The 27,669-nt window shown below is 45.3% G+C and overlaps 1 protein-coding gene across 2 annotated transcripts in view; it reads right to left on the reverse strand.

Moving 5' to 3' along the window:
• Positions 1–27,669, reverse strand: part of myo10 (myosin X) — a 508,428-nt gene that overhangs the window by 238,031 nt on the left and 242,728 nt on the right. For both annotated transcript variants that reach the window (XM_038797136.1, XM_038797137.1), the window contains 7 exons: positions 26,069–26,187; positions 16,171–16,317; positions 15,867–15,967; positions 15,160–15,226; positions 8,155–8,247; positions 2,404–2,472; positions 2,164–2,246 (listed from right to left, as the gene is read on the reverse strand). In XM_038797136.1, the coding sequence (XP_038653064.1) occupies positions 2,164–2,246; positions 2,404–2,472; positions 8,155–8,247; positions 15,160–15,226; positions 15,867–15,967; positions 16,171–16,317; positions 26,069–26,187 (679 nt within the window). The remainder of the gene's footprint in view (positions 1–2,163; positions 2,247–2,403; positions 2,473–8,154; positions 8,248–15,159; positions 15,227–15,866; positions 15,968–16,170; positions 16,318–26,068; positions 26,188–27,669) is intronic.

Raw genomic sequence — 27,669 nt, forward strand, 5'->3', positions numbered from 1 at the left:
ATGTTGAAATCTAATGGAAGCAGTTTTGATCCAAATATAAATAATTTTGACTAAGGTATCACAGAGGAGGTATTAGTCTGCACTGGAGTTTATGTTATCCTGACAAAGCCCTTATTATTGTGACACCTCCCTGTGCAGCTGAGGCACCTCAGTGTTCCTCCTCTCCCTCCTCCAACCCCTTCCCACATGCTGCTCCTCCTCTTCATCTGATGAGCTGTCTCATTCCAGGGCCTCACTTTTCTCAGGGTACACATCTCTCTGATAGGCCATGATATGGTGAACCCACCAGACCACCACAATGTGGGGGGCATTTGCAGAAGCATAATACCCTCACGGTAGCATGGTGGTTAGCATCAATGCTTCACAGCTCCAGGGTCCCAGGTTCGATTCCCGGCTGGGTCACTGTCTGTGTGGAGTCTGCACGTCCACCCCGTGTGTGCGTGGGTTTCCTCCGGGTGCTCCGGTTTCCTCCCACAGTCCAAAGATGTGCGGGTTAGGTGGATTGGCCATGCTAAAATTGCCCGTAGTGTAAGGTTAATGGGGGATTGTTGGGTTACGGGTTACGTGGGTTTAAGTAGGGTGATCATTGCTCGGCACAACATCGAGGGCCGAAGGGCCTGTTCTGTGCTGTACTGTTCTATGTTCTATGTTCTAATACGAAGCATCCCCAGAACTGGTCCAGGCACCAGAACCAGATCTTCAGAAGCCAAGTGTCCTGCTCGATGGTGGTCCTCCTGATCAGCTGGCTTCTGTTATAGCGCTCTTATGATTCTGTCACGGGGTCACATAAAGGGGTCAGTAACCATCTTCAAAGGATCATTCTTTTCCTTGGAAATCATTCAGAGTTTGCAAGGGGAACAAAGCGCTGCTGAATCCTGGACTGTCTGAGGGTTAAAGGGTCACAGCAGCTGTCAGGAAATTGAGAACACATATGCAGCAGGAAGCACATGTTATAGCAGCAAACCATCTGAGGGAGTGGATTTCCTTCCTGTTCATGAATTTCATTGGTAGCTCACTCATTGCCCTAATAGTCATAGAGGCATAACTGATAATGTCCTGCACCTGCAGAAATCCAGTGATAGTGATGAAAATACTGCCTTTTGTGCTTGCGAGTCTGGAATTGAACGTACTTCCCAGGTCTCGGAACAGGGATTCAGGGAAATTCTCAATGCATTCAGGGACATCCCTTTGCAAGATGCCACCAAGATCTTGAATTTCTTCACCTTTGGCTCATTCTAAGGCCACAATGAATGACCTTTGACATATACTGGCAGGGAATGGCAAGCAGTACTGTCAGGTATAAGGTCTTCCACAATGAGGGCACAAATCTCAGTCGCCATCTGCCTGGGTTGTATAATTTCCTGTAGCACTGATTCTGACATGTCCAGGTAGTGATGTCCTCCTTTGCCTTCTTGCCCCTTTCCCTCTCCTCTACCTCGCCTGCTCAGGATGTTGATCCTCATTGCCACAATGCCAGAAAGTGACCACCCTCTACACTGTCCAAGTGAGTGTAGAACACACTGCCCGTAACCTGTCTCCTGCATTTTGCTACATCTGTGTAGCTTGTCTGCTACTAATCCAAAGTACAGCCATATGCCTGCTCCGCCCAGCACCAAAATCCCAAACTGGCAAACAAACCAAAGACAATGTGGAAAAATACCCTGTATGTACTGAGTGGTTACAATCTGGAATGTATTGCATGAAAGGCTGATGGAGGAAGATTTCCAATAACCATGAAGCTTTCATGAGGATTGGAAATGGAAACAATTACAAGACTACAGGGTAGAGGGAAGCTTGCTGGATTTCTCTTGCAGAGAGCTGGAACAGACTTCACAGGTCGAAGGCCTCCTGTGCTACAATTAAATATTGAATAGAAATGAGACTGTTCATAAGCAGACTGTTTCACTGTGGTTTCCTTAACTCAAACGGTTAAAACTAATTTAGAATCTGGCTGTAATGAAAATAATGCCTGTTAATGCATTCATGAAGGAACAAAATCCCTGATTTGGTTTACTTTACTGTTAATTATTCCTCTCCACACTACATTATCCTTACTCAACCACTACACCCAAACAAAATCCATGACAGGGTTGAGCATAATCGCATCTCATCCTCCCTCTACCCTAAAGTCACTGTAAAATACCTTTGATTCAAAGTTAATACCTGCTTTCACGCAACAGGTTCAATACATCGTGTCTGAATGTGTCTCTGTTCTTCTCTAGAATTCCCTTTACGTGATATAAAACCTTAGGATGGAAAAGAACAGTCTGTTTATAATGAAGAAGAGAAAGGTTAATGAAACAAAACTGGAAAGAACGTTTCCCTCAGGTAATTACTAATAGTCACAGTAAAATGATTTGAAGGTAATTATAAATGAAATTAGATGAAATACAGCATAAATACCTCTCCAGCATAGTGTTTCACTCCAAAATAATAGTCAATGACTCTGGGCTTCACATAGAAGGGATTGTTCTAGGAAAAAATGCAATACAGGTTCAGTTACAAACAGAATTCAATATTCCAATTAATCATTGGAAGAGTAGAATCAATGTCTTTGGTCCTCACTCCTCATGCTGCTCCCATTTCTCTCTTTCACAACCTCCGAGACTGGAGCAGGCTGTTTGCAATCTTGGGGTTGTTTTTGACCCAGAGATGTGCTGCTGACCACACATCTCCACCATCCCTAAGCCCACCTATTTCCACTTGCATTAATAATAATCTTCATTCGTGTCAGAAGTAGGCTTACATTAACACTGCAATGAAGTTACTGTGAAAATCCCCGAGAAGCCACATTCCAGCGCCTGTTCGGGCACACAGAGTGAGAATTCAGAACGTCCAATTCACCTAACAGTACGTTTTTCGGGACTTGTGGGAGGAAACTGGAGCAGTCGAAGGAGACCCACGCATACACGGGGAGAACGTGCAGACTTCACACAGACAGGAGCCCAAGCCAGGAATCGAACCCGGGTCCCTGGCATTGTGAAGCAACAGTGCTAACCACTGTGCTATCATGCCACCCTATTAACATCTTCGAGTTTCATCCCACCCCAGCTGATCTACTACTGACACCCTCATCCATGCCTTTGTTATCTGCAGATGTGATTATTCCAATGCACACCTGGCTGCTCTCGCATTTCCGACCCTCCATACATTTGAGGTAAACTCTCCTGCCTGTATACTTACTTTCAATGTTCAACTGTGAACTTGGTGATCTACATTGGCTGCAGCTCAAGAGCCATATTGATCTTAATATTCTCCTTCTCATTTTCAGATCCCTCCATGGTCTTGCCTCTCCCCTTCTCTGTAATCTTCTCCAACCCCACAACCTTCCAAGATGTTCACACTCAAATACTTCCATCTCCTTTTGCATCCTTGATTTTAATTACTCCACCATTGGTGTCCATGCCTAGAGTTACCTAGGCCCCAAAGCTGTGGAATTCCACCCCCCACACCTCTTTGCCTCTCCTGCCTCTTCCTTCTTTAAAATCTACTTCATTTGACCAATCTTTTGATCTGATGTAATTTCTCCTTATGAAGCTCATGCCATATTTAGTTTTACAATGCAAGCACCTTGGGACATTTGATAATGTCACAGGTACTATACAAGTTGCTCTCATTGTTGGAACAGTGACAAATGTGACAAATTAAAATACTATGGATTGATCATAATTATTCTGTTAATTATTTGCTTATTCCTTATGGTTCATTCCTATCCCCAAGCTAAATATAGGACTAAAATCATATGCTGTAAGCAAAGAGTTTTAAATAACATGTTTCTCATGGCACAGGACAACAAATACAATTTGACCACATCAAATCAAAAGCAACAAATATTGTACAGTTAGAATCTGCTTATTTCATGCCATTTACCTGCTGTGATGGAACTGTATTCTACAAACCACATTCAGAAAGGTGACAAAGATAGTTCAAACAATATTATTGTGAAGGTTTAAAAACAAGAGCATGTTTTTTTATATGCACTTTGATAAACCAACGGATGAAACAAAAAGGAGCCAAGGGAGGGTTTCCTGACAGGTGTCTCTCTTCTGGGAGGGTTTCCTGACAGGTGTCTCTCTTCTGGGGTCTCCTTATTTAGTAGTGATCTTTATTGTCACAAGTAGGCTTACATTAACACTGCAATGAAGTTACTATGAAAAGCCTCTAGTTGCCACGTTCCAGCGCCTGTTCGGATACACAGAGGGAGAATTCAGAATATCCAATTCACCTGACAGCACTTCTTTCGGCACTTATGGGAAGAAACCCACGCAGACACGGGGAGAAGGTGCTGGCTCCACACAGACACGGCCCAAGCTGGGAATTGAACCTGGGACCCTGGAGCTGTGGAGCAACAGTGCGACCCACTGTGCTACCGTGTTACCCACGGTAGGGGGTCTCGGGGGGGGGAGGTCGTCCCTCCAAAGAAAGTCTTGGGGAGGGGGGGGGAATCTCTACATTACAGGAGTCTCTGTGGGGATCTCTTTATTTAGGGGGTGTCTGTGGGGGTGGGTTCTTTAATTAGGGAGCCTTCCAATGGGCTCTGAAGGCAGCTCCCTTAAAGTGCTACCCCCTTGGCCCAGTGTCAAATACACGCTTGTCAAGATCAGTAGTAATTCACGCTCATGTGATTCCCGGCCCAGAGGACTGGAGAATCCCAAGGGCCCAGAGATTATGGTGCCAAGCCCGGTAACTGTGTGGGGCATGAACCTCGATCCCGAGTCCAGCAGGGGACCAGAGCACTGGAAATGGGTTGGTGCCTACTGCTGATCCCATTTTCTCCCCAATGCTGTATTCTCTGCCACATCAGGAACTCTCCCACTGGTGGCACCAGGCGGAGAATCCAGTCCAGAGTGTTTACTTTTAGCAAGATGATGTAGTTAATGGGAGAAGCCAGGGCTGAAGCAGCTTCTGCAGTTTAAAAGTTTAGGTTAAGATTGGAATGCATCCAGAGAAGCAGCTGCTCTCAATACAGTGAAGTTAAATCGGACAGACTAGCAGTTTTTTTCAAAACAGTTCAGTTAGAGATTTGGCTGGGGACAGGCCAGAAGGAGCTGATTTCATGACAGTGAGTTAAAGTACTTCCTGTTAAAAGGATAAGAGCAATTTTAAAACCTGGCCGTTTAAACAGTAAGTTGAGACAGGCAAGAATCTGCAGCTGGTTCCTGAAGGATATCACTTTCTCAAGTGGTTTATCCAAGATAGCTCTTTAACAGCAAGCATTCCTGAGTCTGCTAACTGTATTTAAAACTGTATTGTGACCTGAGAAGGGTGTTGTTTGAGGGGAGATAAAGATAGTGCTAAGAACTGTTTCATTGTGTTGTTAAGCACTGTTTAACTGGTAATTAAAAACTATTTATCTTTATGATGTTAAAGTAGTAAAACTACATTAGTAATAAAGGTTGTTTTAATATACCATGGATGGGATTCTCCGTCCAGTGATGCCAGAATCGCGATTGGGCGGAGAATAGTGCATCAACCAAAAATCAAGCTCCCCGCCGGGCGCCCAGCGAATAGCCACCCTCCGCTGCATCAATAGCAGCATGAATGCTTGCTGACATGTAAATTGTACAGTATCAGCCATTAGCATTTCATTAATGGGCTCGACCCAGGAGTCTCCAACCTCCCGCCAAGCAGAACGGATGGCGAAGCCATGTTTACTGACGGTGAGACAGAGGAGATAAGAAAAGTTTCCAAAGGTGCAACAGTGGGCTGACAGTTTTGCTGCTGGTTGGGGGAGGGGGGCAACTTCCAGGGCCAGAGGAAATATCGGGAAGCGACCAGGAGATGGGCCTTGGGTTCAGGTGTCCCCCCCCTTACCCAGCAACCACTGCCACAGCCTGCAAGGCAGCCACCTGGTTGCACTGCATTGACTGCCCACCCTGTCCACCGCTGTGTGGGTGTCCCTGCTTCTCCAGACCACCCCTCAGGAACCTCCAGACCCCAGCCAACCCACCGTGATGTGCGTGGCCCAGCGCAGCCAGTGGCCCACCAGGTTCTGGCACCCCTTGATACACCAACCCGAGGTGCTGTCCCACTGCAGGAGCGCGGGGAAAGGGAGGGAGCAGAGCACACCCTGAACAATGGACGCATGTACCCTAGCCCTTGCTATCCTCCCTGGCACATCACCCCCCCAGAGCGGATGCCCCATCAGTGGCACCACCAGCCAGCCAACCCTGCAGGACCACCAGCCATCACAGAGCCCCACCTGCCCACTGAGCCACTGGTACCATCCATCCTGCCCCCAGACAGGTAGGCACAAGTCATGCGTCACACTGCAGAACTGGACAGGAGCTGTGGAGCATAACGCTGGCAGGGACAGGTTGATGAGCACCAGTTGGAGCAGGGGCGTGTTGCTTAGGGAATAGTGTCAGGGACCGGGGGGGGAGGAGAGAAGAGAAATGTGGGGGCAGAGGCTGCCGTGCAGGCCAGGGCCACGCTGTAGCCCATTGGACCTGGTTGGACACGAGGGTACTCAGCATACTAACATGTCTGCCCTTTATCCCCTCTAAAAAATGGAGTTCAGCGTACAGCCGGGTGTGGTTTGCATCTACCTAGCCACCATAGTTCTGGCGGTTGCACCAAGGCTGCACAAGGAGGAGCTGCTTGGGGAGAACCCTGCAGAAGAGAAAACTGCCCCAGAGAAGCAGGAGCCAGCTGGTGAGGATGGAGAGCCGGCTGCCAACAGACCGAGGAGAAAGTGGGAAGAAGGTGTCGCTTCAGGTCCCGTGTATACCGGCAGCGCTTGTCGTGCCGAGACCTGCCGGGCTGGGCGTGCCACCGCTGACTGCGGCTGAGCAGGGAGAACATGCGACCTCTGTGGCGGATCATGGTGCATCTGGAACCACGGGGGAATGGGGGAGGACATCCGTTCCTGGTGGACGTAAAGTTGACAGTCGCCCAGAACATCTATGCCACAGGGCCCTTCCATGCGCCGAGTGGGGACCTCTCTGGGATGTCCCAGACCTCCGTGCAAAGATGCACCCCGTCGCAACGGATAACCCGTTATGCCCAGGCGGCACAATACATTGCCTTCGGTGTGGACCGAGCCCACCAGTTTGCCTAAGCAGCAGGATTTGCTGCCATGCCCCAGGTCCAGGGGGCACGCCTACAGCACCGCTGCATGAGGGGGTGCCCTTCATCGCCCACCTTATTTGGAAAATGTCTTTGAACTTATGGAAACCCCATGAGGAAGCCATTGCATTGTCTGCTTTAGAAATCTAGCAAGAAGTTCTTGCAGAGTTTTTCATTAGCAACCTAACAATTTAGCTGCAAGTCATCCAAGCAACCAAGCTAATAAATATCAATATCCTGAAAATGAGAGATCTTGAATACCTGTTCCAACTTTGAGTTCACCTGAGAACTAGCCTTCTGTAAATTCAACTACAAGCAGCTACGCAGCTTACTGAGAACCCACTGCTTTACAAGACCTTCAATTCAACTGAAGCAAAAACATCATCTCAGAAACTACAGGCCTGCCATTACATTTTCTGAGATGATTATAAGTTGCAATCATATTGATTGACCTTCATCTAATATGTGTGACATTTTTTGAGAGATGAGTGAGTCAACCCAGGGTTAAGTCTGAAATAATATATACTCTTCTTTATGTTAAAACTCACAAAAACCTTGCTACTGGAATTAGTTAATGGGGTACCAAAACGTACACACCTTGCATATAAAAATATAGAGCACAGGCAGTAAAAGGGAACACAAATTATGTGAGAGACAAAATGATATTGCATCTAAAGGATAAGTAAAGTAATGCATTATAAATTGATAAATTGAGACTTTTAGCTCCTTTGTTATTTTTGCCTGTTTTTTATGGCCTTAATGCAAGGTCTTCCACCCAAAATATCAGCAGGCCTGCTGAAGGCCACCAGTTGCATCAGTGATGCATGTCTACTGAGTTTTAATCAAAATCAGAACTGAATAAATTACATGGCACCAACCATCCAAATTTCCCCATCCTTGCTCACAACATCCTGCCAATGCTCGTCATTCCCCAATCAGGTAAGCCCCACTCAGAACTAGTAGTAGCAAGGTGCAATTTGGATGCTTTGCAATCTAATTGACGGATTCTAACAAACCACAACATTAGTGAACACAAATGGTCGTCAATTAACTTAATTGATATATATTTTTCAGCATAATACCTACCGAATGCTGACTGTGCAATTTTGCCAGCAAGGTGCTGTCCGTGCCCTTTGGAAAGTGACTCTCCTCGTTGATCAGGGCTAGAATACCCATTTTCTACAAAAACAAATGACATGAAGCTTCAGAAGTAATTTAAGCTTTACACATAACAAGTCCGATGTGATGAAAAACAAATACTTTTGGACTACTGAACAAAAAGAAAATCATCGGACTATTTTGGCAAAATCACAGCTACATTTTTCTCTCCCCCAGTTAATCAATCAGAAGACCAAAATAAAGTCTAAACAAAAATTGCTATTTTTGGAATAAACAGAATAAAATCTTCAGTTGCATTTCCAAATTGTCAGTAGATCAAACTCATGTACATATCTTGTAATATATTTTCAGTTGGGACAAATATGGTGTAATTAAATGAACGGCCTTTATCGGTTTACAGATTACGAATTCATAGCATTACAGGTCCTTCGGACATATAGACCATGATAACAATAAAGTTTGAGACTTTGAACGTTTTATGCGATTAAATCCATTAAAAGATCATAATCTCTTTAGTGCATTACTAGATTTTATGGCTGCATACATGTCTGCAACACTACATTTCTTGTCACATTTAGTAGTGCATCAATTCACATGTAAAGGTAAAGTCGCCATAATCCCAGGTGACTATAAGGCTACTTTTCCTTTGAGGGGGAGAGCAGACTGGTGGCCACACCTCAGGCAAAGGGCAAGGTTGAGAAGGCTGGGCCTTCATGTGAAGGAAACTGCCTCACTGAACTTGTCAAGTACGATCTACCGGCTGTTCATGCCGGCAGGATATTCCGGTCCCACGCACGGGTTTCCCAGCAATGAAGGGCGCAATCACTGGAAACTCCTGCTGACAACGGCAGGGACAGGAAACCCCACTGGCGAGTCTCCTCCGCCGCCGAAAACACGCGGCAGGTTGGTCAGTAAATCCCGCCCTTCAGCTTGTAAATGCTAATTCGTGCCAGTGGTGCTGCTATAGCGCTCATATTTTAGGTGCTTCTTAACCTGCATTGCTCCAACCGCTTCCTAATTCCTTATTTAACAGTAAACAACATAAAATCAATGTGTTAGTATCAGGAGAGAAGCAAAACGTGTGCCCTTTGTTTTGTTATTCTCTTGACGTAGCACAAGCTGCTTCCTTGATGTGCACTCTGACAAAGGAAGGTTCAGACTTTTAGATAGCTTTAACACATTTATTAAACTGTTAACAATTCTCCCACTTGGATTTGACTCTCCTGTTAATCCTGCTATAGCTACTCAGTCTGACGAACCAGTCTGCTACAATCCAGGTGGTGGGTGTGATGTGTTTCAATCAACCCTGTGTATTCACCGAGTGCCTCCACTGGAAAGAGGAAGATCATGTGTGGTGTGTCCTTTTATATGGGTTGGTGTAATGCCCTCCTGTAGTGGTGCCACCTCTGTGTGTATCATGAATGCCCATTGGTCGTGTCCTATCTTACTGACCTATTGGTTGAATGTCTGTGTGTCATGTCTCTGGTGCTCCCTCTAGTGTCAAGCTAGTCTAAGTGTATTTACATTAACCCCTTGTGTATTTACAGTGATGCATATCAATACATCCCCTTTTTTTGTGTTACATATTTTCTGTACAGTGTTAAAGAAAATTGAACAAAAACAGGTAGATAAGTGATGCTATGTACAAGTTATGATGACTGTGATGACCATACAATAGTATGCAAGACCAACTAATAGTTGCACTGACTTTGAGGATAAGACAATACAAAATAAAAGTTATGAGTCCAATAGTTCATGAATTAATATGGTCTGGTGTGGAAGTGTCAATGGTGATGTTGTCATTCCCTTGTGAACGCCGTCAGTGTCCTGGTGTTTGGTCATCAGAAGGTGTTCCAAGTGTTCAAATCACTTCATTGACTGATTTGGAGTCTTTTTTTTTCCGATGCTTATGGTAGCAATTCTTGATGGCATCTGTCCTGAAAGCTGGGTTGCCTGTTGGTAGTGTAGCAAACGTGAATTGCAAAAATGCATTGTCCTGCCCTGGTATGTCATTGTACTGAGCTGAGCAGTAACAGTGTCCCGCATTTGCAGAGTTGTACCATGTTGTACCGGTCATTGTTCTATTGGTGTTGTTTATGTCGTGCTTGTTGCCTTTGGTACGCTTCTTGTTATTGTCTTTGATATGGTTTTCATAGGTTGTGTTGTTGTGTTGGTTGGTTGTGTTGCCGTGTTTGCTGCGCTCAAGGGCCACACTCTGTGGATTATACGAGTCCTTCACACAGTTACCCGTGTCAGTGTGCTTTGTGGCATCTGCCGTTTCCTTGAGCGTGCCATCACGGAGTTTGCGGCGCTCCCCGTCTGGAGTCATGTCCGGCGTACTTGAATCAGCTTTGGCTTGTGGATGCTCCCTGTCTGGAGTCTGGTCTGTTTCACCTGAGTCAGTTTTGGCTTGTCGATGCTCCCCGTCTGGAGCCCTTTCTGGTTCACCTGAATCGGCTTTGGTTTCTTGCCGCTCCCCGTTCCGAGTCATTGCAGGTTCACTTGAGTCAGCTGAGGTTTCTTGATGCTCTATGTCCAGAATGAAAACGTTCAGGAATGCATTTGCTTGTGGAGAGGCTCGAGCGAATGAGGTTTGAAGTAACGTGGTGTCACTGGAGTCACCAGTAGTCTCACTGTGATTGTCGAGTGCCTCTGTAACACTAGCTGAGGTCTGTCACGTTGTACATCTTGTATGGGAAGTGGGAGCCATCGTCACTTGTCTCACATACAGTGGGTAGAGCCTCAGTGTCTTCTTGTCGTTCACTTGAGCTGGGTAGACGGTCAGAGTCTTCTTCTTGTTCACTTGAGCGTGGCAGACTTGCATCGTCTGCTGCTGGTTGCTCAGAGGAGGTTGCTAGACCCACATGGTCATGTTCATGCAAGGACTGCGCTTTGGAGTCTTGCGTTGCTTCTATCGTGGAGTCAGTCCACGAGCTCGCTGTGGAATCTTTCATCGCTTTGTGTGTGCAGGCTGGGACCCTTCGTGGTGCGTGGACCACTCTCTGTGTGGCAGCAGGCCGCTGTCTGTGGGCTTGAACCGCTCTCTGTCTCTTGGCGTCAGGCCGCAGCATAATCCTGCACTCACGAGTCAGGATGTCATATATGCCGGGCTGAAGATTCCCCAATCCGAAGAACTCGTCGTCGGGGTCTTCAAATGTACAACACGTTTAGTTGTGGTTCGGATTTGGTACTGGGGCTACCAGTACCATCTCCCAAGGTGAAATCTTCGTCTAAGTCGTTGTCTTCCAAGACCATATCATCACGTTTTGTGTCGGAACTGGCATTGAGCTCGCGATGTCCAAAGAAGAATTCAAGGTCTGAGTCATAGTCTTCAAGGACTGTATCATCTCTTTGGGCGGTGCTTACTGCTTGTTGCAGGGTTCTGCGTAGGTTACTTTCAACTACGGGTCGAATTTCAGGCATTGTGTTGTCGTTCCAGGTGAAAGAATGCGGTTTTACAGCTTTAAAACATTTTTCGTGTTTTGGGACATTTGCCCTTTAAGTGGTCGTGGTCCAGGGCCTCTGATGTCACAACATGTGTGACGTAGGTCGTAGGAAGCGATTGCGCATGTGCATATCGCTGTTCCTTTACTTGGGGCCTTTTTCGCAGTTGCACATGCGCGGCTTCTCACACATGTGCAAACGGACCTTCCCGTTCTCGCGCAACTGCGCATGTGCTGCACCTTTACCAAGATGACTGCAATTCAAACCTGCAGATTTCTTCAATGGAAGGCCTACCTTCGCCTCGTGGTGAGTTTTGGCGCCTCTTTTACTGTTTTTTCTTTTATGTTCCGCGCAGAATTCTTGGAATTTGTCCAGGACTGCCTGGAAATCGCTCTTGTTTTGCCCCTTTGAGTATTTGAAGGTCTGGAAGATTTCAGTTGCTTCTGGACCCGCGATGGTAAGTAGAAGCTTTATTTTCTCTGCATCCACCACGCCATCTAGGTCGGACGCTACCAGATTGATCTCTAATCTCTGCCTGAGCCAACGCCAGTTTTCACTGAGATTGCCTTGGTACCTGAGCTACTGTGGAACTGGAATCTCGAACATCATCTTGCCTGGCTGCTGTTGCTGGTTGTCACTGCCTGCTGAGTTGTAACTATATGGATTTAACAGTCACTCCTGGGTACCATGTTTTGTTATACTCTTGACGTAGCATAAGATGCTTCCTTGATGTGATGTGCACTCTTACAAAGGAAGGTTCAAACTTGTAGATAGCTTTAACACGTTTATTTAAACTGTTAACAATTCTCCTACTTGGATTCGACTCTCCTGTTAATCCTGCTATAGCTACTCAGACTGACGAACCAGTCTGCTACAATTCAGGTGGTGGGTGTGATGTGTTTCAATCAACCCTGTGTACTCACTGCACGTCATCCCCGTGTGTGCGTGGGTTTCCTCCGGGTGCTCCGGTTTCCTCCCACAGTCCAAAGATGTGCCGGTTAGGTGGATTGGCCATGCTAAATTGCCCGTAGTGTCCTAAAAAAAGTAAGGTTGGGGGGGGGGGGGGGGGGGGGGGGGTGGGTTGTTGGGTTACGGGTATAGGGTGGATACGTGGGTTTGAGTAGGGTGATCATTGCTCGGCACAACATCGAGGGCCGAAGGGCCTGTTCTGTGCTGTACTGTTCTATGTTCTATGGGTGCTGTGTCCTTTTATATGGGTTGGTGTATAGCCCTCCTGTGGTGGTGTCACCTCTGTGTGTATCGTGAATGCCCATTGGTCGTGTCCTATCTTACTGACCTATTGGTTGAATGTCTGTGTGTCATGTCTCTGGTGTTCCCTCTAGTGTCTAGCTAGTCTAAGTATATTTACATTAACCCCTTGTGTATTTACAGTGATGCACATCACCACACCCTTGATATTTGTTTTGGGCCATGAAGGCCCGATGTGGTGCAGGTGGGTACATGCAGGAGGATTCTGGGTGGAAAGTCCAAAAGTCCCGTTTTCCTGGAGGCCCTGCTGAAAAGAACTACAGGACACTTATAAATGTTCTCAACAGGTCTTCGGCCTGACAGCAGATAGATTGAAAGATATGGGAGAGTTGTAGATTGGGGAGGGGTGCGAAGGTGATGCCTGAGCCAGACGTGGAGAGGAGGGTAGAGTATTTAGGAGTTACAGAGGTCTCTAAAGGGGCATGATTAGAGATCTGGGATAGCACGCCTGTTCCTCTTACCCAGAAACAGTACGGTTCAACGTCTTTTCCTTCTGGACTCAGCCCTTCCTGCCTTGTTTAACTGCCATAATTCCAGAACCCCCACGAGTTAAAAATATCTTGAAGTGAAGGCAAGTAGTTTCCTTCAAAACTTTCAATAACCTGCCTCCTGAGACCAGGTTGATCACTTGCCCCCTGCAGAAAAACTCACCTCTGAGAAATGGACAGGCTTGAGTTAATCACATTTTTCAACTCCCATCCACCCAACCCCCTATATTTGGAGGTTAAACTTCTCCCCATGACTTTAAAATGGTGACTGAATTGCACCCTTGTCCAGCCCTACCCTTGAAATTCACCAGATCTGAAGACTTCATTTGGACAATGTGACACTGGTGAAGTTCAAATTCTTTATATGTTCTAAAATTTGAGCTCTTTTTCAATTTTATCTGTTTATCCATCTGAATTTTACCAACCCATAAGAGAGAGGCCAGAGTTGCCGGTGTGCACACGCATGTGAAGCCTCTGTAGTCAGGAGTGCATACAATTTTCAACAACCCAAGATTTTCCCACTACTAAATTGAATGGGCAGAAAATGGTGGGTCGTATGCCTGTCATTTCCCTTGGTGCATGAGCCATGCACATTGGACACATAGTTGTAAGACTTTACAGCCTTTGCTGAAGAAAGTCAGATTTGCATTTATATAGTGCCTTTAATGAGAAAAGAAATGTACATCCTTGTAAATATCAAAGAGCAGAAGTATCGCTGATATACTCTTAATATAATTCAGTATCACAAACTTTAAGCTTCCGATGCAGAACTTAACTACAGAGTCAAACTAGAACTGTCCTCAATCAAGCCTGCTCTGATTGATCACTGTAGGGTGCTTAGATATTTGCAGAAACCTGAGATCTGCTCTGTTTCTTTGTCTCGCGCACGGTCACCTGTGTTCCATACTGCTGACCTCCCAATGATGCATGTGGTTTATAACAAATTAGAACGTCACTAGCAACAACACATCAGGACAGAACTTTACAATCCAACTAGGAGATAGTCAAGTACCATTTCTTGTGTGGTTAAATCAAAATGCTTTGAATAATTGACTATTAATGAGTGCTCTGATGACACCATGACACCTTATCGCCAAGGCTTGTTAGACAGCCCACAAGTTGTAGAATAAGAGAATGGAGCCTTCCGAGATGATTGGAAAATCAGGTTGTTGGGATAAGTTTAATGATTCTGTGCTCCCAGCATACAGCCTCTCATAACTATAGTATCTGTAATGAAATAGCCATCTGTATTGTGCATAATTCCAAGGGGCAGCACGGTAGCATGGTGGTTAGCATAAATGCTTCACAGCTCCAGGGTCCCAGGTTCGATTCCCGGCTGGATCACTGTCTGTGCGGAGTCTGCACGTCCTCCCCGTGTGTGCGTGGGTTTCCTCCGGGTGCTCCGGTTTCCTCCCACAGTCCAAAGATGTGCGGGTTAGGCGGATTGGCCATGCTAAATTGCCCGTAGTGTCCTAATAGTAAGGTTAAGGGGGGGGGGAGTTGTTGGGTTGCGGGTATGGGGTGGATACGTGAGTTTGAGTGGGGTGATCATTGCTCGGCACAACATCAAGGGCTGAAGGGCCTGTTCTGTGCTGTACTGTTCTATGTTCTAAGTCCAAACACTTTTTGAACCATTTTAATTAATTTATAGTTCCATTTCCAACTCAAACTCCCACCTAGTGTGGTTCCTCTATTGGATACTGGACTCACTGAAGTTGTTCTTGTATCTACCGACTCTATTGCAGTGAGGTCAATAAAATAAAGAAGGTACCTTTTCGATGAGATCTAAACATTCCCCATTGTCCATCCAATCAATGTCTTCCCAGACCAATCCATCTCTAATGAAAGATAAATCTTTATCAATGAAATACATCCCAATGAAATACATCCAAACATACAAGGTTTCCAGTTTTCTTACACGGCTGATTATAACTGCAAGCCTTAAGTTACTAACAATGCTGCAAGATTATTAAAAGACACCTATTAGCAACTTACATTGCCAGTGGCATTCTCCGTTAGCCAATTTTTGAGAAATTCTCTCTGAATTATTAGGTGGCTCGGCAGCCCTCAACTTGAAGGCAACTCAACTATAGATTGACATCCAAATTTTAAAAAATTTTTTATAAAAAGGTTCAGGATACATCAGGGCAATGAAAAAATGAAGCCTGATATAAGTGATTAAAATGGTGGGTGAAATAATAGAATGCATTGCAGAGTCTAACTTTTCATCAAACTAATAATACTCTGAAACAACAATACTGTCATTGCTACATTGATTTTTAGTGTGCATTTTTAGTTTGCATTAATGCAAAAATAGAAGTTCATCTAGGGAGACAATTGAACACATGAAATTCCAACGGGTATCCAACAGGACACAGCCTCACACTGAGGTGTTTTCAGAGTAAAAGTTAATCCAGCCTATAGTTGCAGTTCAACTATAATTATTTATCTTCAAAGTGCAAATAATATGTTGTTTACCTGTTGTATTCCAGTTGTTCCAAAGAAAATATGTGCTTGTTGAAATATTCCTGAAGTTTTTCATTTGCATAATTGATATTGAATTGCTCAAACCGATTTACCTATTGACAAATGTGCAGTCATCAAATACAAATTAATAAGAAATAAAGATAAAACACAGAGAAGTAGAGAAAGAGTGAATGAAAGTGAGCATGAAAGCAAGCCAGATAGAAAAAGATAAAGGAAAAGAATAAGAGAAAGAAAGTGAAGAAATAATTCTCGTGACAGTGTTGTGAATATATATATAAACTTTTATTTACTGTACCTCAAAGTTTTCAAATCCAAATATATCAAGGACACCCGCAGATTTGAAGTCCTCCTTTCCTTTTATTCTATTGTTGATTTTTCTAATGATCCATGCAAAACATTGGGAGTAAAGTGCCATGGCCATTGAATCTCTGGAATCTACTGCCTGTGGAGAAGGCAATATCATTTACATTCCATTTTACTGCATTCTAGAGCACAAATTAAATCTGATGAGAGGATGCAGCCATGATTGGGCACCATTAACCTGTGTCCATTATTCCCAGTGCAGGACCACAGGTAAACTTCATGCTGAGTATTAATTTAAATGATTACATTGTGCAGCCACCACTAAAGCCTGCTGCTGATCAGGAGCTGCAGATCAGAAGGGTAGCAGAAGATCCAGTTAGCTGACGGTACATAAAGACCTCCTCAAAATAAAAGCGGGAGGCGATTCCCCGAGCCCGCACCGGAGAATCGGCACGATTGCGCCACGACGCCCTGACACCGGAGTGCGATTCTCTGAAGTACGGAGAATCGCCGCCATTTGCGCCGGCGCATTTTGTGCGGCGCCAGCCGCTGGAATCATGCTGATACGACAGAGTCCCGCTGGCGCCGTACACCCCTGGTCGCTGCCGGCGGGAACTCTGCGCGAACGGTCGGGGGTGGGGGCAGCCTGTGGGTGGCTACTTTCCTGCGCGGCCATCCCCTGAACACCGACGCCATGTTCAGTCGGGGCCGGCACGCTAAAGCAGTCCCCCTCGCATGCGCAGGTTTGTGCAGCGGGAAGGAGGCTGGAGTGGCATGAACCACTCCAGCGCCGTGCTGGCCCCCTATGGGGGCCAGAATCGATCGTACCCGGGCCCGGTTCGCGCTGTCGTGAAACGCAACGGCGTTCACGACAGTGCGAGCACTTGGGCTCCATATTGGAGAATCGCCCCGTGAACTTTGGCTGATGCAGGTTCTGGAAGTAATTCAGTTTGTCAAAGTCAGTTTGACATTGAAACACGCAGGAATGGAACAACGTGGCACAGAATGTGTTCCAAGGTTCTCCAAAGCAGCAATCAACAAGAGGAGGAAGGACCCTCAATCTGCAAAGGATTAATAGACTGACCAAACAAACAGCCATGTAATCTTGAGGTACAATGACAAAAAATATTTCAAAATTAGTGAATGCATCTTCAGATATCACCAACCACACTACTGGCCTCCCACACTGCCCAGTGCACCACATTCCCATCACTCATCTACCAACAACCCGTATCAATAATGACTCGTACTTCGCATTCATAGCTTCACATCACCCTGTGGCAGTATCCACCTATATTAAACACTGATCAGAGTTGACTTCATATTAAATAGAATATTCACTCTATATTAAAAGATGATCAGAACTGATGTTATATTAAATCATGTATTTAACCCTATATTAAAAACTGATGACCGATGAAGTCATTTATCTCCTGTAAGCCAGTACTTATCGTAATAATGTTTTTCAACATTATCTTTGTAAAAGTCCAGGTGCAGTGAACTCATCAAGTCTAGTGGCCTTGTCTAGAGATACGCTTTGCCAACTAAGGGAGGCTACTGTCTGGAAATAAGCCTTGCCAAGAAGTGAGGCTGGTGTTTTTCTGGAGATAGCTACCGGAGGTATCAACCTCGTATCTTTAGGAATAAGTGCCCTGCGAGACCTCCCTAGAAACCAAGGCTTGCCGACCAAGAGAGAGACTGTTCTTTGTCTCGAAATAACTGGGGAGTCAATCTATTTTTCAGAAGCAGATGCTCTGTAAAAGACTCCCTAGAACTCCCTAAGTAAGAAAAGGATATAAATGTTTAAACACAGACTGCAAAAGTTAGAGATTGCTGGTGTTTATTTGACCAAGCTGCTATCTCGACTCGTAGAGTTCTGCTCATTGATTGAGTATCAAATTCCAAGGCTACTAGTCGTTGTAAGTATGAAATGCTTACAGCTTTACCAAATATGCAGTTAAAAAGCTCACAGACTAACTTATCAGATATCCTGTATTTGTCAAACTGTATAATTTATCAAAAATACTTGCATTACCCTTTAACATAGAACAGTACAGCACAGAACAGGCCCTTCGGCCCTCAATGTTGTGCCGAGCCATGATCACCCCACTCAAACCCACGTATCCACCCTATACCCGTAACCCAACAACCCCCCCCCTTAACCTTAGATAGATAGAGAAATACAGCACAGAACAGGCCCTTCGGCCCACGATGTTGCGCCAAACTTTTATCCTAGGTTAATTATAGAATTTTGGACAATTTTTCATGGCCAATCCACTCAACCTGCACATCTTTGGACTGTGGGAGGAAACCGGAGCACCCAGAGGAAATCCACGCAGTCACGGGGAGGATGTGCAGACTCCACACAGACAGTGACCCAAGTCGAAATCGAACTTGGGACCCTGGAGCTGTGAAGCAATTGTGCTATCCACAATGCTACCGTGCTGCCCTTAAGAAGTTAACCTACACTCCATTATTCTACCCTAATCCAAGTACCTATCCAATAGCCGCTTGAAGGTCCCTAACTTTTCCGACTCAACTACTACCACAGGCAGTGCATTCCATGCCCCACTACTCTCTGGGTAAAGAACCTACCTCTGACATCCCCTCTATATCTTCCACCATTTATCTTAAATTTATGTCCCCTTGTAATGGTGTGTTCCACCCGGGGAAAAAGTCTCTGACTGTCTACTCTATCTATTCCCCTGATCATCTTATAAACCTCTATCAAGTCGCCCCTCATCCTTCTCCGTTCTAATGAGAAAAGACCTAGCACCCTCAACCTTTCCTCGTATGACCTACTCTCCATTCCAGGCAACATCCTGGTAAATCTCCTTTGCACCTTTTCCAAAGCTTCCACATCCTTCCTAAAATGAGGCGACCAGAACTGCACACAGTACTCCAAATGTGGCCTGACCAAGGTTTTGTACAGCTGCATCATCACCTCACGGCTCTTAAATTCAATCCCTCTGCTAATGAACGCTAGCACACCATAGGCCTTCTTCACAGCTCTATCCACTTGAGTGGCAACTTTCAAAGAACTATGAACATAGACCCCAAGATCTCTCTGCTCCTCCACATTGCCAAGAACCCTACCATTAACCCTGTATTCCGCATTCAGATTTGTCCTTCCAAAATGGACAACCTCACACTTGTCAGGGTTAAACTCCATCTGCCACTTCTCAGCCCAGCTCTGCATTCTATCTATGTCTCTTTGAAGCCGACAACAGCCCTCCTTACTATCCACAACTCCAACAATCTTCGTATCATCTGCAAATTTACTGATCCACCCTTCAACTCCCTCATCCAAGTCGTTAATGAAAATCACAAACAGCAGAGGACCCAGAACTGATACCTGCGGTACGCCACTGACAACTGGGCTCCAGGCTAAATATTTACCATCCACCACCACTCTCTGTCTTCTATCGGTTAGCCAGTTTGCTATCCAACTGGCCAAATTTCCCACTATCCCATGCCTCCTTACTTTCTGCATAAGCCTACCATGGGGAACCTTATCAAATGCCTTACTAAAATCCATGTACACTACATCCACTGCTTTACCTTCATCCACATGCTTGGTCACCTCCTCAAAGAATTCAATAAGACTTGTAAGGCAAGACCTACCCCTCACAAATCCGTGCTGACTATCCCTAATCAAGCAATGCCTTTCCAGATGCTCAGAAATCCTATCCCTCAGTACCCTTTCCATTACTTTGCCTACCACCGAAGTAAGACTAACTGGCCTGTAATTCCCAGGGTTATCCCTATTCCCTTTTTTGAACAGGGGCACGACATTCGCCACTCTCCAATCCTCTGGTACCACCCCTGTTGACAGCGAGGACGAAAAGATCATTGCCAACGGCTCTGCAATTTCATTTCTTGCTTCCCATAGAATCCTTGGATATATCCCGTCAGGCCCGGGGGACTTGTCTATCCTCAAGTTTTTCAAAACGCGCAACACATCTTCCTTCCTGACAAGTATCTCCTCAAGCTTATCAGTCTGCTTCACGCTGTCCTCTCCAACAATATGGCCCCTCTCGTTTGTAAATACTGAAGAAAAATACTTGTTCAAGAACTCTCCTATCTCTTCAGACTCGATACACAATCTCCCGCTACTGTCCTTAATCGGACCTACCCTCGCTCTAGTCATTCTCATATTTCTCACATATGTGTAAAAGGCCTTGGGGTTTTCCTTGATCCTACCCGCCAAAGATTTTTCATGCCCTCTCTTAGCTCTCCTAATCCCTTTCTTCAGTTCCCTCCTGGCCATCTTGTATCCCTCCAGCGCTCTGTCTGAACCTTGTTTCTTCAGCCTTACATAAGTCTCCTTCTTCCTCTTAACAAGACATTCAAACTCTCTTGTCAACCATGGTTCCCTCACTCGACCATCTCTTCCCTGCCTGACAGGGACATACACATCAAAGACACGCAGTACCTGTGCCTTGAACAAGTTCCACATTTCACTTGTGTCCTTCCCTGACAGCCTATGTTCCCAACTTCTGCACTTCAATTCTTGTCTGACAGCATTGTATTTACCCTTCCCCCAATTATAAACCTTGCCCTGTTGCTCGCACCTATCCCTCTCCATTATTAAAGTGAAAGTCACAGAATTGTGGTCACTACCTCCAAAGTGCTCCCCCACTAACAAATCTATCACCTGCCCTGGTTCATTACCAAGTACTAAATCCAATATGGCCTCCCCTCTGGTCGGACAATCTACATACTGTGTTAGAAAAGCTTCCTGGACACACTGCACAAACACTACCCCATCCAAACTATTTGATCTAAAGAGTTTCCACTCAATGTTTGGGAAGTTGAAGTTGCCCATGACTACTACCCTGTGACTTCTGCACCTTTCCAAAATCTGTTTCCCAATCTGTTCCTCCACATCTCTGCTGCTATTGGGAGGCCTATAGAAAACTCCCAACAAGGTGACTGCTCCTTTCCTATTTCTAACTTCAACCCATATTACCTCAGTAGGCAGATCCCCCTCGAACTGCCTTTCTGCAGCTGTTATACTATCTCTAATTAACAATGCCACCCCCCCACCTCTTTTACCATCCTCCCTAATCTTGTTGAAACATCTATAACCAGGGACCTCCAACAACCATTTCTGCCCCTCTTCTATCCAAGTTTCCGTGATGGCCACCACATCGTAGTCCCAAGTACAGATCCATGCCTTAAGTTCACCCACCTTATTCCTGATGCTTCTTGCATTAAAGTATACACACTTCAACCCATCTCCTTGCCTGCAAGTACTCTCCTTTGTCATTGTTACCTTCCCCACTTCATCACTACGTGCTTTGGCGTCCTGACTATTGTCTACCTTAGTTGCTGGACTACAGATCCGGTTCCCATTCCCCTGCCAAATTAGTTTAAACCCTCCCGAAGAGTACTAGAAAACCTCCCCCCCAGGATATTGGTGCCCCTCTGGTTCAGATGCAACCCGTCCTGCTTGTACAGGTCCCACCTTCCCCAGAATGCACTCCAATTATCCAAATACCTGAAGCCCTCCCTCCTACACCATTCCTGCAGCCACATGTTCAACTGCACTCTCTCCCTATTCCTAGCCTCGCTATCACGTGGCACCGGCAACAAACCAGAGATGACAACTCTGTCTGTCCTGGCCTTTAACTTCCAGCCTAACTCCCTAAACTTGTTTATTACCTCCACACCCTTTTTCCTACCTACATCGTTGGTACCAATGTGCACCACGACTTCTGGCTGCTCACCCTCCCCCTTCAGGATCCTGAAGACACGATCAGAGACATCCCTGGCCCTGGCACCCGGGAGGCAACATACCTTTCGGGAGTCTCGCTCGCGACCACAGAATCTCCTATCTATTCCTCTAACCATTGAATCTCCTATTACTATTGCTTTTCTATGCTCCCCCCTTCCCTTCTGATCCCCAGAGCCAGACTCAGTGCCAGAGACCTGGCCGCTGGGGCCTTCCCCCGGTAGGTCATCCCCCCAACAGCATCCAAAACGGTATACTTGTTTTGAAGGGGAACGGCCACGAGGGATCCCTGCACTGTCTGCCTGTTAGTTTTCTTTCCCCTGACTGTAACCCAGCTACTCTTGTCCAGTATCTTTGGTGTGGCTACCTCCCTGTAACTCTTCTCTATGACCCCCTCTGCCTCCCGGATAATCCGAAGTTCATCCAGCTCCAGCTCCAGTACCTTAACATGGTCTCTGAGGAGCTGGAGTTGGGTGCACTTCCCGCAGGTATAGTCAGCGGGGACACCAGTGGTATCCCTCACCACCCACATCCTACAGGAGGAGCATGCAACTGCCCTAGCCTCCATCCCCTCTTACTTTACAGAATTAGCTGCCCCTTGGACCAACTGGACCTCCGCCCTCCGACTCTACTTCCAGTCAGCTGTACTCTAAACTCCTGGCTCCCTTCACGCTCTTTGATAAATATAGGAAATGAAATGTAAGGAGCACCTTACTCCCTCCTCACCTTACTCCCTCAGTCACCAAACTCTCACTGTAGCACTCAAATGCCACAAGCTCAGCACTCCAGTGCAAACAAAGTCTGCACTGTAACTAGCTCCGATTTATACTGTGACTCTAGCTTCTGAAAACTGGCCTAATGCAATTAACTAATTAACAAGCTCCAGCTGCAAGTAAGTCCAAGTAGAACCTTGTTTAAAGCTGATTCAAAATTCACCTTCTTATAGACCAAACAGCAACTTTTAAGTTAATTAACTAAATAAAAGAAATGCTAGACTTTAAATAAAAATGAACCCTTATACTCCCTCAGTCACCAAACTCTCACTGTAGCACTCAAATGCCACAAGCTCAGCACTCCAAAGCACTCTTTAAATAAATTGTGCATATATTTTACCAAACTGATCCGTGTCTATTTTAATAAATAAGAGTGACATTTAATTAAGGCTCATCATATTCTCACCCTTTGAGGCTATCGGAAGGGTCACTTACCCATGCCTGGCTCTCAAGAATTAGAAATATTTAGTTCAAGTTAAGGAAAAGGTAGCCATCTAAGTCACAGTCTATCCTGTACACTGAAGGTAGTGGAAGCAAGACACATTGTGAATACTATAATTAGAACTCCCAAATAGCGAGCCTTACTTCAGATATTCACAAGATCTTGTCTGGTAACTAAGAACCTCGAGTAATCGGGAAGATCTTACATAGAATACTCCTCGACTGTCACAACCCTCACAGACACAGCACTACTGCAAGCTTCACACCCACATCAGACTGCTTGCACAGATTGTCAGCTACTTGGATATGTCATACTTCCCTGGCATACTTCCTGCTCACTTTCAGGAGGTGGAGATGCCGGCGTTCGACTGGGTACAGTAAGAGGTCTTACAACACCAGGTCCAACAGGTTTGCAGCCCATCCACCAGGTTCACATTTTTTAAAAAATGAGTCTACTTAGCACCTGCTGGGGAGGCGGCTGGATCACAGGACGCTGTTGGATAATTTTCGTTAATTTTATGGAAATAGGGCATAAGTGGTGATTATTGGTTTCTCGGCACACAACAGCGGGATCCTGATTTTGCCGATGGAAGCGGGTTGGTTGCATCGTGAACGGTTTGGCGCCCGGCACGGTTCTTGTTTTGGCCTCTCCCGCTATTTACCGGCCTCATCGCGCTCTCATTCAAGTGCAACAAGGCCAATGAATCGCGCCCTACATCTCCCTTCCTCTTAGCATGGCCAATCCACCTAACCCGCACATCTTTGGACTGTGGGAGGAAACTGGAGAACCCGGAGGAAACCCACGCACACACAGGGAGAACGTGCAGACTTCGCACAGAGAGTGACCCAGTGGGGAAGCAATTATCTAACAATAAACTTAAGGTAGGACTTAAATTTGGTGTGCCTCTCAATTAATGAGAATTTGTGAAGTGAAAATGATTAGTAAAGAGATTCCCATCATCATTGGCTGCTTCCGCCTCAGACACAGCATCCAATTTATGTCACGAATTAGATTTTGGGCTTTCATCAATTAAGTCGTAGTGCCTGCCACCTTTTCTTCATTTACAGAGCCCATTAAATAATATCCAAAATGTACCCAAAAGGGGCAGCAGGGTAGCATAGTGGTTAGCATAAATGCTTCACAGCTCCAGGGTCCCAGGTTCGATTCCCGGCTGGGTCACTGTCTGTGTGGAGTCTGCACGTCCTCCCCCTGTGTGCGTGGGTTTCCTCCGGGTGCTCCGGTTTCCTCCCACAGTCCAAAGATGTGCGGGTTAGGTGGATTGGCCATGCTAAATTGCCCGTAGTGTCCTAATAAAAGTAAGGTTGGGGGGGGGGGGGGGGGTTGTTGGGTTACGGGTATAGGGTGGATACGTGGGTTTGAGTAGGGTGATCATGGCTCGGCACAACATTGAGGGCCGAAGGGCCTGTTCTGTGCTGTACTGTTCTATGTTCTATGTACCCGTGTTTTTTGTTCTGTTAACGGATTCTCTCTCCACAGTGTAATTAAAAATATGGAAAGATGAGTCATTTGAAACATGGAGGTCTGGCAATATCTGGTCTGAGAGAAACAGGAGAGGATACAGGGAAAGATCCCACAAAGGGTTAATAGCAGCTGCAAAGAGCAGAATTATAAAATGCAGATACCTTCTCCCAAACAAACACACAGGATTTTTGTATGAAGCTAAAAACAATGGTTCACACCTTCATTGAAATTAACTATCTTAGTAAGCAGCTGGAAAGGAAAGGATGAGGTTCAGTTGAATTTGGTGACAATTCTAGGTGTGAAGTTCTGCCGATATCGAGTAAATTAAAGAAAACTGGAGACTATCAATCTACAAGAAACATCATTTAACGTCAAAATCAAAGTCAAAATGATGAGCTGGGGACACAATTGGAAAATAAAATTATAGAAATGACAGGAATTAAAAGTAACACCTCTTGAAACCGAAGCATTTTTGAATATCACAAAGGAACTTTGAACATCACAAAGGAAACAATGTAATCAGAGACCTGAGAGGTGAGGTCGTGTCAAAATGAATACTTAGTCGTGTTAGAAAAAATCAGATTAAAGGTACCTTTTACAATCCAAGGGAAATAAAGTTACTTTACATAAAGTCATAAAAATTTAATAACTGTTAGAAAGAGAATATAAACCCGAAGAAAGGGAACAGCCAGCAGAGCCAGCTCTCTCAGCTCGGTACATGGGAAAGATAGGACATAGCAACCAAGCTCACCAGCTAATACATCTAAAGAAGACCAGATTTTAAAAAGAAGATTGATTGTCAAGTTGGGCCTGGAGGTCCCTTCAACCAACCAGAAGGATCCAGAAGCAAGATCTTTTTACTTTTCTGTAAAGACAGTGATTGCATCTTTTTAAAAGAAAAAAAAAATAATAATAAAATAACTTAAAAGTTTTAACCTGAAACAGTGGTTATTCGCCTACTTTACTTTCTTAGCAACGCAGGACCCAGGATATCAATGCTACTAAGGGGTAAGTAGGTAAAGTTATTCGGTGATGGTATGGGTTATACTGGGGGATAACTTGCAAATATAGTTTGACCTGAATAGCACCCACCGAACGAAGCCTGCATCGGAGTCAGGGAGTGAGAATCCCTGTTCACCATTTAGAATATCGACCCTTTTTGGTATAGGGGGAATTCTAAGAATAGTGGCAAGTATTTAACTTCAACAGACGCTGTCAGGCCTGCTGAGCCTTGGCAGCATTTTCTGTTATTATTTCAGATTTCCAGCATCCGCGGTATTTTGCTTTTATTTTCGTGTTTCTGCTTGTTGTGTGCACTTTCCTTCCTTGGTTACTGCTGATTGGTTATCTGCTAAAATGTGGCATAACACTGGTCAAGGGCAAATTTGTAACAAGGTTATATGGATTGATCAATTTAGTTAATCCATTATGACATCAAGGCCTTTTCCATTCTTACCTGCTCTACTGTGAGTGGTGTGCTGATCTCCTCACCCCTGAGAATCATCGAGCGGTGCGTCAGCACTTCTATGAGCTGCATGGTATCCAGCCCAAGCAACTCTGCTGCGCTCTCCAATGCTGAAAGGAAACCAAGTTCAATTCATTGGTTTTATGCATTCTTACTTTGCCTAGTTTAAAGGTCATTTATTTTGCCTCATCTATAATCAATTAGAATATACAGTTAAACACTGTCACAATTATCTTGTCCAGAAACATTTGGGTTATATATTAAATATACATAGAACATTACAGCGCAGTATAGGCCCGTCGGCCCTCGATGTTACGCCGACCAGTGAAAGCAATTTAAAGCCTATCTACACTATTCCATTATCATCCATATGTTTATCCAATAACCATTTAAATGCCCTTAATGTTGGCGAATCTACTACTGTTGCAGGCAGGGCATTCCACGCCCTTACTACTCTCTGAGTAAAGAAACTACCTCTGACATCTGTCCTATATCTATCTCCCCTCAATTTAAAGCTATGTCCCCTCATGCTAGCCATCACCATCCAAGGAAAAAGGCACTCACTGTCCACCCTATCTAATCCTCTTATCATCTTGTATGCCTCAATTAAGTCACCTCTTAACCTGCTTTTCTCTAACGAAAACAGCCTCAAGTCCCTCAGCCTTTCCTCACAAGATCTTCCCTCCATACCAGGCAACATCCTGGTAAATCTCCTCTGCCCCTTTCCAATGCTTCCACATTCTTCCTAGAATGCAGCGACCAGAACTGCACGCAGTACTCCAAATGCAACCGCACCAGAGTTTTGGACAGCTGCAACATGACCTCATGGCTCCGAAACTCAATCTCTTCACCAATAAAAGCTAACACACCGTAAGCCTTCTTAACAACCCCATCAACCTGGGTGACAACTTTCAGGAATCTAAGTACAGGGACACCGAGATCTCTCTGCTCATCCACACGACCAAGAATCTTACCATTAGCCCAATACTCTGTCTTCCTGTTATTCTTTCCAAAATGAATCACCTCACACTTTTCTGCATTAAACTCCATTTGCCACCTCTTAGCCCAGCTCTGCAGCTTATCTATGTCCCTCTGTAACCTGAAAGATCCTTCCGCACTGTCCACAACTCCACCGACTTTAATGTCATCTGCAAATTTACTCACCCATCCTTCTACGCCCTCCTCCAGGTCATTTATAAAAATGACAAACAGCAGTGGCCCCAAAACAGATCCTTGTGGTACACCACAAGTAACTGAACTCCAGGCTGAACATTTTCTATCAACCACCACCATCTGCCTTCTTACAGCTAGCCAATTTCTGATCCAAACTGCAAAATCACCCTCAATCCCATATCTCCGTATTTTCTGCAATAGACTACCATAGGGAACCTTATCAAACGCTTTACTGAAATCCATATACACATCAACTGCTTTACCCTCGTCGACCTGTTTGGTCACCTTCTCAAAGAACTCAATAACGTTTGCGAGGCACGTCCTATGCTTCACAAAACCGTGTTGACTATCTCTAATCAAATTGTTCCTTTCCAGATGATTATACGTCCTATCTCTTCTAATCCTTTCCAAGACTTTGC

The sequence above is a fragment of the Scyliorhinus canicula genome, chromosome 5, assembly GCF_902713615.1.
Source record: "Scyliorhinus canicula chromosome 5, sScyCan1.1, whole genome shotgun sequence".
In the NCBI taxonomy this organism is placed as follows: Eukaryota; Metazoa; Chordata; class Chondrichthyes; order Carcharhiniformes; family Scyliorhinidae; genus Scyliorhinus; species Scyliorhinus canicula.